This window comes from Mustela nivalis, assembly GCF_964662115.1.
Source record: "Mustela nivalis genome assembly, chromosome: 3".
NCBI classification, from domain to species: Eukaryota; Metazoa; Chordata; class Mammalia; order Carnivora; family Mustelidae; genus Mustela; species Mustela nivalis.
Genome location: NC_139022.1, coordinates 139,462,291 through 139,476,467, shown reverse-complemented (window position 1 = coordinate 139,476,467; position 14,177 = coordinate 139,462,291). Strand labels below are relative to the sequence as shown.

Genomic DNA, 14,177 nt, shown 5'->3' with positions numbered 1-14,177 from the left:
GGGTGTAAATGGTGCTGACAGCCCCTCCTTTACTTTCACCCACTCCACAGCTTCTACCTTAGTCATCCCTCATGTCAGATTGGTTTCTTCTCTCTCCTCCAGAGCGTATCCTGCCCAGAACTCTTGGACCAGCATTACACAGTGGACATGATGGAGGCTGAGCACTCTGTCCAGCACCCAGTCACCAAGACTGCCACACGTCACATCGTCCATGTAGACACACAGCCCAGTCCTGGTGACCCCAGTACTGGACACCACTCTTCAGCCCTGTGCCCTGAGTTGGCGCCCTACACAACCATTCTGGCCTCCATCGCAGACAGCAAACCAAACAGTGTCCGCCAGCGGCCCATTGCCTTTGACAATGCCACCCACTATTACCTCTACAACCGCCTCATGGACTTCCTCACCAGCCGTGAGATTGTCAACCGGCAGATCCATGACATTGTACAGAGTTGCCAGCCTGGCGAGGTGGTTATCCGAGATACCCTCTACCGCCTCGGGGTAGCTCAGATTAAGACAGAGGCAGAGGAGGAGGGTGAGGAAGAGGAGGTGGCTGCAGTGACGGTCTGAGCCAGGCTCTTGCACAGGGACTGTACCATCAAGCCATAGTGAGGCCCTTGCCCGAGGCAGATCCATCCAGGGGACCGGCCGGCGCGTTCACCTTTGGGGAGGCCTCTGATGCTGGGACTGACCAAAGAGCTTCCATTTCCTGAGCACGGTGGGGCCCGGGGTCAGGAGAAGCACCAGAACACTCCTTACTTGGGGACTTAGTATGTTCAACAGAGGGGAAAGGAGGCTGAAGGAATGCTGGTAGCTGGTGGCTTCCCTGGGGCCTCCTGCAGGTCAGGGTGGAGGTCCTGGGGTAGGCGAAGGTGGAATCCAGCACAGGGGAGGGGGAAGGCTGCAGAGGTATCTCTTCCCACCCCTGGGGAACGCTCTTTCCAGCCCCTGCAGCCGCACGACTTCCTTAGCCTGTTGCCTTTGACTTGGGGCCTTGGGGGCCTCATTAGCTCTAGGGGTCCCTTTGGGCTCTTGATTTTCCCAGAGGAGGGATGCATTTCCCTCCTCCTCTTCCTGCACCCAAATTGGGGGGAAGCTGAGGAGGGGAGAAACAGCCACAGCTTATTTCCAGGACTGTCTTCTCTGCCCTGAGCTTTGAGGAAGAGGATCCCCTTCCTCCTTTCCCTGGCCACTGCTGCTGCAGCCTACATCCTTTCTGGGCCCTGGACCCTCACCACAGAGGGGATGTGGCCCGTTGGCATGACATAACCTGGCAGCAGTAGGAAAAACTCCCTTCTGTGAAGGGGAAGCAGACTGGGCCATAAGGAAACAGCGGGACTGGCTCAAGTGCCTGAGGTTTGCTTAGGGCACGGGAATTGGCCGTGTTGTTATTTAATTTATTGAGAGGAGTGGAGTAGGTGGCTTTTTTCCCTCCTTCTTCCCCTGCCAAGAATAAAATTTATTAAATTATCTGTTTTGGTGAAGCAAGAGTCAATTCCATGCTCATTGTATGGGGTACAGCGTGGTGGCACCCCAGGTGTTGAGTTGGTCACTCAACATGAAGGAAGATGGAAGAGGTCCAGGGAATCTGCAGGCCCCGAGTGGCACAGAGAACTGGAGGCCAGCTGTGTTAATGCTGTTAGTTTAATGACCGAGACATCCCGCAGGGCAACTGTTAGTTACAGGGAGTCAGCTTGGTGGCATGCATGCTGCTTGCTTGGTGTGGCCAGCCACACGGGCCCCCTGCCTTCCAGCTCAGAGTGACGGGGGACTGGGCAGAACCCCGAACTTTAGCTGCCACCTGGCTCATTGTAGCGACCAGATTCGGGGTGGGTGGGGCTATAGGGACCAGAAGGTGGGGACTAAGAGGTATAGTTCCTTCTTAGAAAGGAGCCATGCCATGGCTCTGAGGTGCCTGGGCTTTTCAACGTTGGGAGGTACAACACGGGTCCATTTCCAGTGAGATAGTGGGGAGTAGGAAAAGGGGTTCCTGTAAGTGGGAACAAGGTTAAGAGAGTGAGCTGGGAGTTCTCCCAGTTGGCATAGCGAACACAAGGCCATAGCATTGAGAACAGTGGGCGGGGGGCTCAGCCCTAGCCCCTGACTGGCAGTGATGGCCCAGGCCCTGGAAGTGGGGTCCTCCCCACACTCCTGTGGATCTCACATTCCTGAGTTTCAGAGCTGGGCCGGGCTGTTGAGTGAAATGACCAAGGGCAGAGTCTGTATGTTCTCCTCGCGGTGCCCCATCCACGGTGGAGTTGAAGCTTGGAGGAAGGGGAAAGCAGTGCTTCCTGGCCATCCCCTCAACAGAACTGGTAGTTGTTGGGTTGCAGCAGGGGCTGGGCGATATCTCCCTGCTCACAGCAGGCCAGGTTCTCACTGGAGCTCTCTGGCTCACTATTGCTGCCGCTGCCACTGCCACTGCCGCCACTGCTGCTGCCGCTGCTGCTGCTGCTGTTGCTGGGCAGATTGGTGTAGTCCTGAGGGTGCGAGAGCCCAGGAGAGGTCAGTCCTGGCTTAGGCCCAGCCTGGCCTGCTGGAGCCAGCCACCCACCCTGAGGCTGGCCCAACTCACGGGTGCTCTCCTGTCCGCTGGGGCCTGCTCCTGGAGGAGGGAGCAGATCTGCTGGAAGGTGGGTCTGCGGGTGGGCTCCAGGGCCCAGCAGGCCTGCATGATGCTGTATCTGAGACAGAACAGAAGCTGCCTATGGGTCTGGGTCCTGAAGCCTAGTGAGAAGCAAGCCTGACGCAAGAACTATGCTAAGTCCTTGACATGCATTGTCTTATTTAATCTCCCCAGTAGCCCTTGGAAGGTATTTCCATCTTGCCCATTTGACAACTGAAAGGAGAAAAAGCTCAGAGATGTTCTCTTTCCCCAACTCCTAGAACTAAGAAGGGGCACTTTCGCTGCCTACAGGTAGGTTTGCCAGGCGGACTGAGAGATGAGTGAGTGGCCAGCTGTAGCAAGAGGCGAATAGGGCACGTGGGCTGCAGGGGCCATGGATCTGGTGAGCCTACGAGCAGTGAGTGTGGGGCATGGGGGGTGGCTGTGCCGAGAGTGGCAGGGGAGAGGTGCGGTGGGTGAATTCATGGCCCACTGGCCTGTGCAAAGGTGACGGTAGGGAGGTGGCTTGTGATGGGCCGGCTGCAGTGAGTTGGTGGAGGGGCTGTGGTGGCAGGCGGTCGGCACCACAGATTGCCAGGACAGAAGAAATGACAGGCGCTTTCCCCGAGGTCATAATAAGAGAGTCTGACTTAAAAATCTATCATCTGAGTTAGGATCAGTCCCAGTTAAGAAACCTCGGAGCACATCCTCTAGGCTACCTAGGAAACCAGTGGAAACCCTGAACTCACTTGGAAAAGGGGTTGGTTTAGCCTACTGTGAGGGAGATAAAGCCTGACCCTGGAACACTGGGCAGGGAGACTGGGCTCATACACACACTTCCATCCCCTTCAGTCAAAGTCTGAGATGTCCTCTTTCCTCCCTGGGGGCCTTCACTTACATGTTCTTTGGGGCGAACGCAGGCTGAGCCATTTGGTATCCATCCTTCACCAGTTTATAGAACTTGCTGTTCACCAGGATGCCAGGATAGGGGTTCAGCCCTGCAAAAGCCAAGATCATGTAGGAGACCATGCTCAGTGCTCACTTTCACCTGCCCCCATAACCACGTGCATCTTGGTGAGACTGGGCTGTGAAGAGTTAAAAAGGGCATAGGCTTCAGTGGAACTTGGCCTTCACGCAGGCCTCACCAGACCCCACAGAGAATTCCAGCACAGGCTTTGGAATAAGAGGTCAGAGGAACTTGATGAAAGGCTTAGCCCAAGTCCCTGTGCTTAGTGCTCCAGAAATGGGATATGCACGTTATGAAAGAAAACCATTCAAGGAAGCAGCAACTGCTCCGGCAGGCAGAGGAGGGAAGAGTCCGGATGGAATGCCCAACAGAGGAGCATCAGCCCAGCCCACACAAGAGCTGCACTGCTTCGTTGTCAGATGCTTTGCCCATCATTTCACCAGCCTTTGCCCTGGGCACCAAGTTCCTTGACTGGCATCCTCCACAATGCATAGGACACTGTGGTGACCGAACACGATCGAGCCCGGGGCCGGCAGCTTACCGAGCGAGAAGATTTCCCAGAGCAGGATGCCGTAGGACCAGACGTCACTCTGAACCGTGTAGACACAGTCGAAGATGCTCTCTGGAGCCATCCATTTCACGGGCAGGCGGGCCTGGCACAGCAGACCCTGGTCACCTCGGACCCTGGCTCATTGCCCCTCCCCAGCCCGGCCCACCCTCCCCAGCACTCACATTGCCCTTCACAATGTAGTTGGAGTCATTCATGATGTCCCTGGCCAGCCCAAAGTCCCCAATCTTGGCCACACGCCCACTGGTCAGCAGGACATTTCGGGCTGCCACGTCCCGGTGGATGCACTGAAGGGAAGCACTTGTGGGTTAGTCTCGGCCCCTCCCCTGCTTGAGCCTGAGGTGCCAGGGGAACAGCCAGGGCCCTAGAAGGCCTTGGGCTCCTCACTGAGGGGATTGGCATCCGTTTTGGTCCTCTACTCTGACTCCTGTCCCCACCTTCTACCAAGACCCAGGTCTGAGGAAATTCAATGTGGTCAGACAGTTCAATATTTAAGAACCACTGTCACTGCGGCCCTCTGGCCCTGAGCAATGCTTGGGCAAGAAGCAATGAGCCCTGGTGCTGGAAACAGCCTCTGGACCCACCCCCCACCAGTTACCAATAATGGCAGCTGCCACCTCCAGGGCTCTGCCATGCCAGGCTCTTCTCAAAGCATCTGCACACATTGCAACCCTATTTTGCCCTCAAGACAATCCTGTGATTTTGCCCATTTTTATAGGTACAGAAACCAAGGCTCCGAGAATTGCTGTAGTTGCTCAAAGTCAAGCAGCAAATGGCAAGGCCAACGATCAAACTCTGGACCCCCAAATCTGTAAGGGGCACGGTCACAGCTCCCACTTACTGGGACCTTCGTGGGTTGAGTGTGTTGCACACGTCTTATCCTTTCACAACTCAGGGAGCTTCCTTTATCAGCCCCATAAGACCAGGGCCTTCACAAAGGGACACAATGGTTGTCTTGTTCACACTGTTAACCAAAACTGAAGGAATAAAGCCTGTTCTTGGAAATGGGGTCCTCCATTTGCTGCACACCAGGGAAACGGGTCTGCTCAGGCTGGGAGCTCCCACCGTCCCCCCATGGAGGAGCGCTCAGCCGTGGGTTTCTCTTGCGCACTCCTAGAGGCTGTGTGGCACTCTGGCTCCGCCTTGGCTCCATCATATACCCCCTTTCCTGCCCTTGTCCTCAATCATCCAGCCTCACAGTGGGGTGGCAGTGGGGGGGGCGGTCAGCTGCCTCCTGGTCACCCTGGGTGACCACACTCAGACCCAGTTTACAACTCACGTTCTTGGAAGCAAGGAAGGCCATGCCCTGGGCCACCTGGCTCGAGAAGTGGAGCAGGTCCCGCAGCTCCAATGGTCGCCCATCCTCCTTGTCCATGTCTGGTGTGGGGAGAAGAGTCATGGCAGCCCCAGCACACTCCTGCCCCTCCCTGCCCATCCCCCAGTCGCCCTTCTCCTCTGCCTCTGCCCCACCTGCATCCCAGTACCTCCTTACCTTGTTCAGAGAAGGAGTCATTTGAAGAAGAAGTAGAGACAGGCCTCATCTCCACATAGGTATCCACACCCTGGCTGGAGAAGCCGCTGTCCCTATACAGGAGAAAGGTTGGGGGATGGGTGAGAACCTGTTGCTACATTGCCCAGCTCAGGCCTTGGTCACTGGCTCCCCATGGTCTCTCCAATCGGCCAGGAAGGACGGGGATGTCAAGATCCACTCAAACATCTGTTTCTGACAGGGAATCCCCTGCCACATTCTGTGCGTGTGATCATTGATCTCTGCTTGGCCATCCAGGGAGGAAGCTCACAATTCTTGAGCTCTCTGCCTGTTAGAAAGTTCTTCACTGTTCCTAATGCCACTCTGCCCCTGAGATTTTCCTCCTGCTGGTCCTCGCTCTGTCCTCAAGGGCCACAGAGAATGAGGCTCGCTTTTCCCATAGCAGCCCTGCAGGGATTTGAGCATACTCTAGGCCCCCTTCTCTGGACAGTGGCTCTCACGGCTGGCTTCACATTCAATCACCTGGGGAGCTGTCAACTCTCCCTGTGCCCAGACCACCTCAGAAATTAGAGGCAAAACCCGGCCGGTCACACTTGGAAAGCTTCTTAAACTAATTCACGAGCATATAATCCACCTGGGGTGGGGGGGGGGGGTATTACTGAAATGTTGATTCTGACGCAGCAGGTCTGGTGGCCTGAGCTCCTGCATTTCTAACAGCTCTCTGGTGATGCCTTTGAGCTCACTCTTTGGGTCACGGTTGGAGAAAGCACTTCTCTACATTGAATAACCACTGCTGCTTCTAATAATCCAACTAGGTATGATTTCTGGACTCCCCCCTCCTCGATCCCCTCTGTGATGGAGATGTGCGCCTCGACAATGCCCAGACTCTAGTGTTCCCAGAAAGAGAAGGAGGTGGCCCACTTATGCTTTGACCATGGCAAAAACTATCCCCTCCCTTGGTTTAGAAACTCTACTTCCATTAATGTAGCCTGGGAACCAGACTGGCAGGATTGGTTCACATGCCGTGTGCCCTTGAGGTCACATCACTGAAGGCTTTCCCCACCTGTACATTTGAAGATCAGAAGTTAATAGTTTACTTCAGTTCTCATTTTGATGTGCCTGGCCTGAGATTCCAGCCTGCAGAGGCCCAGTGTGAGCTGCCCTCTCAGAGGGACGGCAGAGAATAGAAGAGGAAGCAGATCCTGCTCAGTCCTCATCTTCGAGGATACCAGATGGAATGAAATGGCCTCCTTCCCCTTTTGCCTCCCCAGGCTTGGCAGCTGACAGTAGCTGAGACAGGGGCCCCGTGTACACCCTTTTTGTTCTGATCCTGTCTCAGCAGCCTCGCCCTGAGGCCCCACATGCCCCAGCACTGAGACTTCAGGACAGCCAGGAGGCTTAGGTGAGTACCGGGCCAGGAGTCAAGGGAGCCGAGTTCTAGTGCGGGCTCCGCCTCTGCCCCTGACTCATGTGTGACACGAAACTGGCCACTTCCTCTTCTCTGGTTCCCTGTGTGGCTTTGTCCATCTGCCTCAAGGGTGGCTTCCAGGAATCACAGCATTACAGAATGACAGAGTAGGAAAGACTCTGAGAGGTTCAGTCCCCCGATGGCTCACCCCGGGGAAACCAAGGCCCAAGTAGATCATGGCCTGGCCACAGTCACCCTGTTTTATCCCCATCCCCAGACTCTGTCTGGGTGCTGTGCAGCCCCTGACAGCCTGAGCCTGTCGGAAAAATGGGCAGTTTGCCTTCAAGCTCTCCCCATCTCTGGCTAGAGCGCTGAAAGGATCTTGGTTGATCTTTTATGTACATTAAAGTGATGATTTCATTGGGGTGCTGGGTGGCTCAGTGGGTTAAAGCCTCTGCCTTCGGCTCAGGTCATGATCCTGGGGTCCTGGGATCGAGCCCCGCATCGGGGTCTCTGCTCAGAGGGGAGCCTGCTTCCCTTCCTCTCTTTGCCTGCCTCTCTGCCTACCTGTGATCTCTGTCTGTCAAATAAATAATTAAAATCTTAAAAAAAAAAAGTGATGATTGCATTAACTAACGCCTGTCTCCACCAGACTGTGAGCTGCCCATCTTTGCTTCCATACTCCTAGTTGCCCAAACTGCCCAAATATTTGTTGGATGATAGGAATAAGTAGTAGAAAAACCGAGTTGGCCCATCTAAGCTGGGGTGACTATTCCCCATGGCAGAGATGGGAATGTGAGAGTCACACGGCCACCCAAGCCTGAGTTAGATTCACAGACAGACACAGCAACCCGCCCCACCCCGTCCTCCAGCCCCAGCCTCCTTCCTGTCCTTTGCCAGGGTCCTACCTGCGGACATATTTCTTCTCCAGGTGGATGTTCTTGTAGCCAGCGCCTGCCTCGGGGTCCTGGCCCACACTCAGGCTGGGTCCCAGCATGGCCTCGGCCTTCCTTCGCAGGAAGTTGAGCAGGTCTCCATAGCAACAGTACTCAGTGATGACCAGAACAGGGCCTAAAGCAGCCAGGACCGTGGGGTAAGTGCACTTCTTAGCCCACTGCCCCAAGTGGACAGACACATGGGGTGGGGTGCTATGGCCTTCTGAAATGGGACTCAGGAGCCCTGAGTTCTAATCCTGATTGTCTATGAGCAGCTTTTTCTGCTTTCTGTGCCTCAGTAATTCCATCTGTCTAAAGCAGAGGAATCTCAAAAAACTGTAGCCCAAGAATTCCTTCTTCGAAGGAAATCTGTGGCAGTTCCATATGGGTCAAGGCTGCTACAGAAGAGAATGGGACAGACTGGGAGTCCTGACAGGCTCTGCGGACCCTGTCATGAGTGTCCAAGTGTCTCTGAGTAGAAGCTTCACTCCAGACCCCCAGAGCCAGACTCCCAGCAGCAGGGCCCGGAGAACTGCACTCTTATACCCCTCTCTGGCTGACTTGGACATCCACCAAGGTTTGAGAACCATCGAACAGAGCTCATAGAACCTTCCCTCAGTCATAAGCAGCTTCTGACCAAACCAGGCACCTGGTCTAGGAATTTGAGGAATGCTGAGGTAGAGATCCTGCCATCACTTAGAGCAGGTGGGAAGAAGATGGAGTCAGGTGGCCCTGGGCCCTCAGACACCCAAGAGGCTCTAAGACCATGGGACCCAATGCCTGCCAGGACCCCTCACCTCCGTGAGTGCAGGCTCCCAGAAGGTTGACTATGTTCTCGTGCTGGCCCAGGTGACTCATGATCTTCAGCTCTGACATGAGGGCCTCCTTCTCGTCTGCGTGAGCCGTGGCTGGAAGAGGGAACCACAGGTCCCATAGATGGGGAGAGGGCAGGGCATAGAGAGCCACACAGACAGACATGAGACACCCAGGAGAGCAAGCAGGGCACACCCAGTGCCCCAAAGTGATTAGTGACCAAATGAGAGAAAAGGAAAAATTCAGACACACAGATAGGAGTTAGGGAGAGAGGAGAGATGGCCCGTCCCTGAGCTGCTCTCTAAGGGCAGGAAACCAAGCTGTGGTCAGACCATGGCCCAGGGTGGCCTCTGTGCGCCCCAGCCTCTCTGGGGCTCCATCAGAAGCCCCTCCACACCCAGGAGCCAGGGGGAGGCTGGAGCTCACAAAAGAAGCCAAGAGTCCTTGCCCCCAGTCCCAGGTCCTATCCCAGGCCAAAAATGTGGGTGGTGGCTCTTGTGATGACCAGGAGGCCCTCCCCCAGCAGAAACCGCCTCCTCCCCACTCCCCGCAGATGCCAAAGCCCCCTCCCCTCACTCACACTTGAGCATCTTCACAGCCACCTTCAGGACAGCATCTTCCGTGCCCAGACCAAAGGCTGTGGCCTCCACCACCTTCCCAAAGGCACCGGCTCCGAGAGTCTTCCCTGCCACACACACACACACAAACACACACACAGTCTCCTTAGGTCCCTGGTAACAAAGAGCCCTTTGTCTAAGGGCCCACAGGCTCCCTACAGCACCTGCTGACCCCATGGGGGGGCGGGTGCTAGGATCCTGTCTCACCAAACTGCAGGTTGTTGCGGGGAAACTCCCACTTCTCATTGTAGGGCAGCTGGGTGGGGTCAATGAAGGTGTAGCTGTTGCCCTCGTAGCTCTCGATGATCTTCCAGCGCACCTGGTACTTGGGCTTCTGTAGAGGGAACGGGGTGGGGGGGGCGCATATGTCAGCTGCCCGCAGGCAGATCTGGTATCTCATCCCTGACCCCCAAGAGCAGGGGTGTGGGAGGCCTGAGGCATGTGGGAGGAGGCGGGTGGCCTGTCCTTGCCTGGCTTGGCCTCACCATGTGACCATCCCTCCTGCAAGCCTTGGTTTCCCTGCCTCTGTACTGAAAGACGGTGGGGGGCAGGATTACCCCGCCAGCCCTGATAACTTGGTAATTTCTGACCCGGCAGGGGGGACATTTCCATCTCTCCATCCGTCCATCCTCCACTCCAAATACAGTCTGCTTTTGTTTTCAGGTTGTGGTTAGATACACACAACTTGCAATTTACCATCTCAACCATTTCTGAGTATACCATTCAGAAGTATTCATTCACACGGTTGTGTCACCAGCCTCCACAATGCTTTCCGTCTTGCAAAACTGGAACTCCGTCCTCATTAAGTGATTCCCCTTTCCTACCTCCCCTGAGCCCCTGGTCACTTGTTTCCCGAATCCAACGACTCTAGGTACCTCACTTAAATCCAATCAGGCAGTATGTGTCCTTTTGTGACTGCCTTATTTCCCTCAGCCTAATGTCTTCAAGGTTCATCCATGTGTCAGAATTTCTTTCTTTTTTAAGGCTGAATAATATTTTCAGACAAATATTTCACCGAATTCCTATTTGTGCCAAACACCATTGATTCAGAACTGAAGAAGATAAATGTAAAGCCCTTTCCCCCAGGCAAGGGGCTAACACAGGCATTCAACTCACATACACACATGGGTCGGACATTTTCCGACAGTGCCGTAAGATAGTAAAGCGAGGTAGTGGGACAGAGAGCACCAGGTGCAACTGAAGGAAGGTCAGGGAAGGCCCCTGAGGAGGTGAGGAGAAGGCAGCCAGATGACTGATGGAGGAAGCTCTTTGCAGGCTTGTGAAGACCAGATGCAGAGCCCTGCAGGTGGGCTGAGTCCTGGCAAGTCTGAGGGACCGGAAGGAAGTTTCCCCAGGGGTGAGCGGCTTGAAGGAGGTGCAGATGTTCCAGAGACAGGAAAGTCTTGAGCGCTGGGATAGGTGAGTGGATTCCCTCCTAACTGCAGAGAGAAGCCCTTGAGGGTGCGACGCAGGGGAGGGATACTTCGGACTTTATGTTGTCCAAGGAGAGGGAGGGGGCACAGCCAGATGCAGGGAGGGAGGAGAGCAGCTGCCTCGCTCTTTCCTGCCCAGGATGGCAGCTGCTTGGGGGCATCACGCCAGGGGGTGCCCATGAGAAGTGCTGATGGAAGACGGACTTTAGGTGGAAAGTGGAAGCTGGGCCCGGGTGGTGGAGGACACTGAAGCCTTGGGTCAGCAGTCCCACTCTTTCCGGTCCGTCCTAGGGGACAGGGACCAGCTGGGCTGTGCTTAGCAGCTGGGCTCCTTCTCTGGGCACCCAGCCTGGGGGACCTAACGGGTGTTCGAGTGGGTGTTGGGGAGGGAGGCGGCCTGTGGCTGCAAGTTGCACGGGATTAGGAGAAAGACTCCAGAGAGCCAGAGGGAAGAACTTCCGGAACTTGGAAGAGGAGACTGTAGTTAGACACAAGGAAGAACTTCTGGGTTCTGACTCAGGAGGGAGGCTGCAGGTAAACCTAAGAACATCCATGCCGTGGCTTGGGAGGAAGAGTCTGAAGTGGGACCAAAGGAGGAACCTTGTGAATCACAGAGGATTCAAGCCCCACGTGTGGGTCCCTTCCCGACCCTAAACATGGAGAGAAGGCCAGGAGGGGATTCTTTGACCCCCGTAAGCAACTTCCATCTCCAGGGGCTTCTGTGGCCAAAGCTTTTTTTCTTCTCACCACTTCTCCTTCTTTTGGCCCCTGCAGCTGGGCCTGAGTCAGTCCCCTCCCCAGCGCCGCACCCCCCCCCCCCCCGAGCCAGGCAGAGGATACTGGGGTAAGGTGGGGGAAAGGGGGTTGTCAAAGGAGGAAGAGGTTATCTGGTTGGATCTCAGGTCTCTGAATCCCAGACTCTACCCGCAGGAACACACAGCTCTCTCCTGCCTCTTCCTGTGCCTCGGGCATCCCTGCCCCTTCCTGGAGGATAGCCAGCAGCTCTGCTTCTGGACCACCTTGGCTACCCAGGGCTTCTACCTGGAGAGGTCTCCTCTGAAGGACAGCCCTTGCAGGGAAGTTGGGATGGGCCACTTTGGCCAGGTTTCCTAATGGAAGTAGTTGTCAGGATAGGAGGGAGTGCTCCCTGAGCGCTCCTGGTGAGCAGGGCACCGGGCTAGCACCCTCAGTGTGCGTCATCTCACGCCTTAGGACAAACCCAGGCTCACCGCACTTCCCCTTGGTGACTGAGATGGGCAGGGAGACGTCCCAGTCCTGTGACCCTCCCCATCTAGGCCTGATGGTTCTGGGCTGCTAGATGTTCTCTCTTAGGGAAGTAGCCACCTCAACACTTCCTGCTGGAAAACCTGAGGGGCCTCCCGTCTGGCCCCAGTCAGCCTCCAAGCCCCAGAGCTCAGTTCTGACTCCAGAATCCCAGCCTCCGTGCCTCCCTACCTCATCCTTTCCTACTTGCGTCCTTCCTCCTTCCAGCCTGCTGACTCCTGCCCTTTCCTCCACCCCCTTCGGCCCCCCCCCCCTGTGGTCTCTCTGGGGGCCAGAAAGGCGATGACTCAGCTCTGAGGCAGAACCAACCCCTCCCCCCACCAGAGCCACCCCTCACCGAAGGTTCAGGCAGTGAGGACTGGCCAGACAGAGTCCCCGGGGCAGAGGCAAAGCTCAGAGCCCCACGGGGCACAGCAGAAAGAAATTGGCTGGAGGGCCCAGAGGTAAGAGCATTACCATCTTGACCCTTCAAGGTCTCGTCCCATGAGATGCCCTCCTTTTCTTGGACTTCGATGGGTTCAGGGGACAGTTACATTTCCTGGTTGGGAAATGAGGTGGCTGGGACTACATGTTCCAAAAATGGTCCCATGGAGAGAATGTAAGGTGTCCCCAAACCAAAATTGGCCAAGGGGGCTGGGCACCTAAAGGTAGAAGGGGCTGGAGAGGGAACTGGGCCTTCTCCAGAATCTCGGCAGAACTGTCCTGGGCTGAGGCCACAGCTCTGTGGGGCACAGGGGGGGCAGTTTTCTGTTCCATAAAAGGAAGAAACTGCTCAGAGAAGGAACTCATAAGATTGAGTTAAGGCCTGTCCACAGGGGTGGGTGAGCGAGGCCGGGCAACCACTGTGAGTGTGTGGTCAAGGAGGTGCCAACCTCAGACACTCCTACAATCCCGAGAAGCGTGAGCTAATTCAGGTTCTCTACAGTCAGCTTTCTCCTGGGCCAAGGGCGTGCAGGGTCAACCCTGAGCACTGTATCCAGCACCCTGCTAAATCCCCTCCATGCGGTCTGTCGCTGAATCCTGACAGCCTGGCAGGGTGGCCTCCATTATTAAACCCATTTCACAAATGGAGAAATAGAGGCAGAGAACCGCCCCCCCCCCCAATTCCCCAGAGTTACAATAGCTGGAGACTGGCAGAGGCAGGACCCACATCTGTCCAATTCCCAACCCCTGGCTCTTAAACCAGAGGTGGAAGACTGTTACTAATCCCATGGTACAGGTAGGGAAACTGAGGACCAGAGTGGGCAGTGAGTCAGCCAAGGTCGCATGGCAAGACAGTTTCAGAGCTGGACCCAGATCCCAGGACCTTTGTTTCTTGGAGTCTGCCTTCAGAGCTGCCTCTCCAATGCTGGGTGCTGGCGCGAACATGAGAGCCGCCCCTATGGGCCCCTACATCCCATCCACAGTGTCTTAGTCCTCTTCTCATAGTAAAACCCCCAAGGCAGGAGTGCAGAAGAGAAAATGCAGAGGAGGAGGCCCACAAGGTGGGTTATTCACCCCTAAATCACACTGTTCCCTTGTTCAAACCCACTGACAGCTCTGAACCTACAGGATGGGCCCAAGTCCTTGGACCCCCCAGCCTGCCTCCTCTTCCAGGCACCAATATTTCTGGAACTCTTTTGGTCCCCCCAACCCTCCCCTTTGCACACAGTGCCCTCTCCCCCAGAGATACTTTTGCCCTGAGTCTCGTCTCCCCTTGCTGCACCCCCCATTCTCCCAGATCTGTCCTACCCATGCCTACCACCTTCTCCAAACGGGCTCCCTTCTCCACCAGGGACAACGGACACCATCTTTCATGTAGGACGGCAGCAAGGCAGGGTGGCAGAGGCCTCGGGCTGTCATGTGGGGAAGCACCGGGGACCCTTGGGCCAGTTCTTCCCCCTTGCCAGCCCTCAGTTTACGTACTATAAAATACTGACTGCTACAGTTCCTGCCTCCAGGTTGTGCGGGTAAGATAAGAGGAGTCAGTGTTTCACATAATGGCTACAAATACGGCTTCTTAAAAACCCAGCCTCTGCCACTCGAAGAGGGCAGCTGCCTCTCCCTTTCAGAATCTCA

General features: G+C 55.7%; 2 protein-coding genes across 3 annotated transcripts in view; one reads left to right on the top strand and one right to left on the bottom strand.

Annotated features, from left to right (window-relative positions):
* Positions 1-1,472, top strand: part of HMGXB3 (HMG-box containing 3) — a 45,341-nt gene extending 43,869 nt beyond the window's left edge. For both annotated transcript variants that reach the window (XM_082726277.1, XM_082726276.1), the window contains one exon: positions 103-1,472. In XM_082726277.1, the coding sequence (XP_082582403.1) occupies positions 103-570 (468 nt within the window). In that variant the 3' untranslated portion in view covers positions 571-1,472. The remainder of the gene's footprint in view (positions 1-102) is intronic.
* Positions 1,473-1,626: 154 nt separating this feature from the next.
* CSF1R (colony stimulating factor 1 receptor) overlaps positions 1,627-14,177 on the bottom strand; it is a 31,457-nt gene continuing 18,906 nt past the window's right edge. The window contains exons 12-22 of the mRNA XM_082726278.1: positions 9,610-9,736; positions 9,366-9,470; positions 8,770-8,880; positions 7,946-8,108; positions 5,633-5,724; positions 5,420-5,517; positions 4,305-4,427; positions 4,114-4,225; positions 3,504-3,603; positions 2,576-2,684; positions 1,627-2,480 (exon numbers count right to left, since the gene is read on the bottom strand). Coding sequence (XP_082582404.1) covers positions 2,304-2,480; positions 2,576-2,684; positions 3,504-3,603; positions 4,114-4,225; positions 4,305-4,427; positions 5,420-5,517; positions 5,633-5,724; positions 7,946-8,108; positions 8,770-8,880; positions 9,366-9,470; positions 9,610-9,736 — 1,317 coding nt within the window. The 3' untranslated portion in view covers positions 1,627-2,303. The remainder of the gene's footprint in view (positions 2,481-2,575; positions 2,685-3,503; positions 3,604-4,113; positions 4,226-4,304; positions 4,428-5,419; positions 5,518-5,632; positions 5,725-7,945; positions 8,109-8,769; positions 8,881-9,365; positions 9,471-9,609; positions 9,737-14,177) is intronic.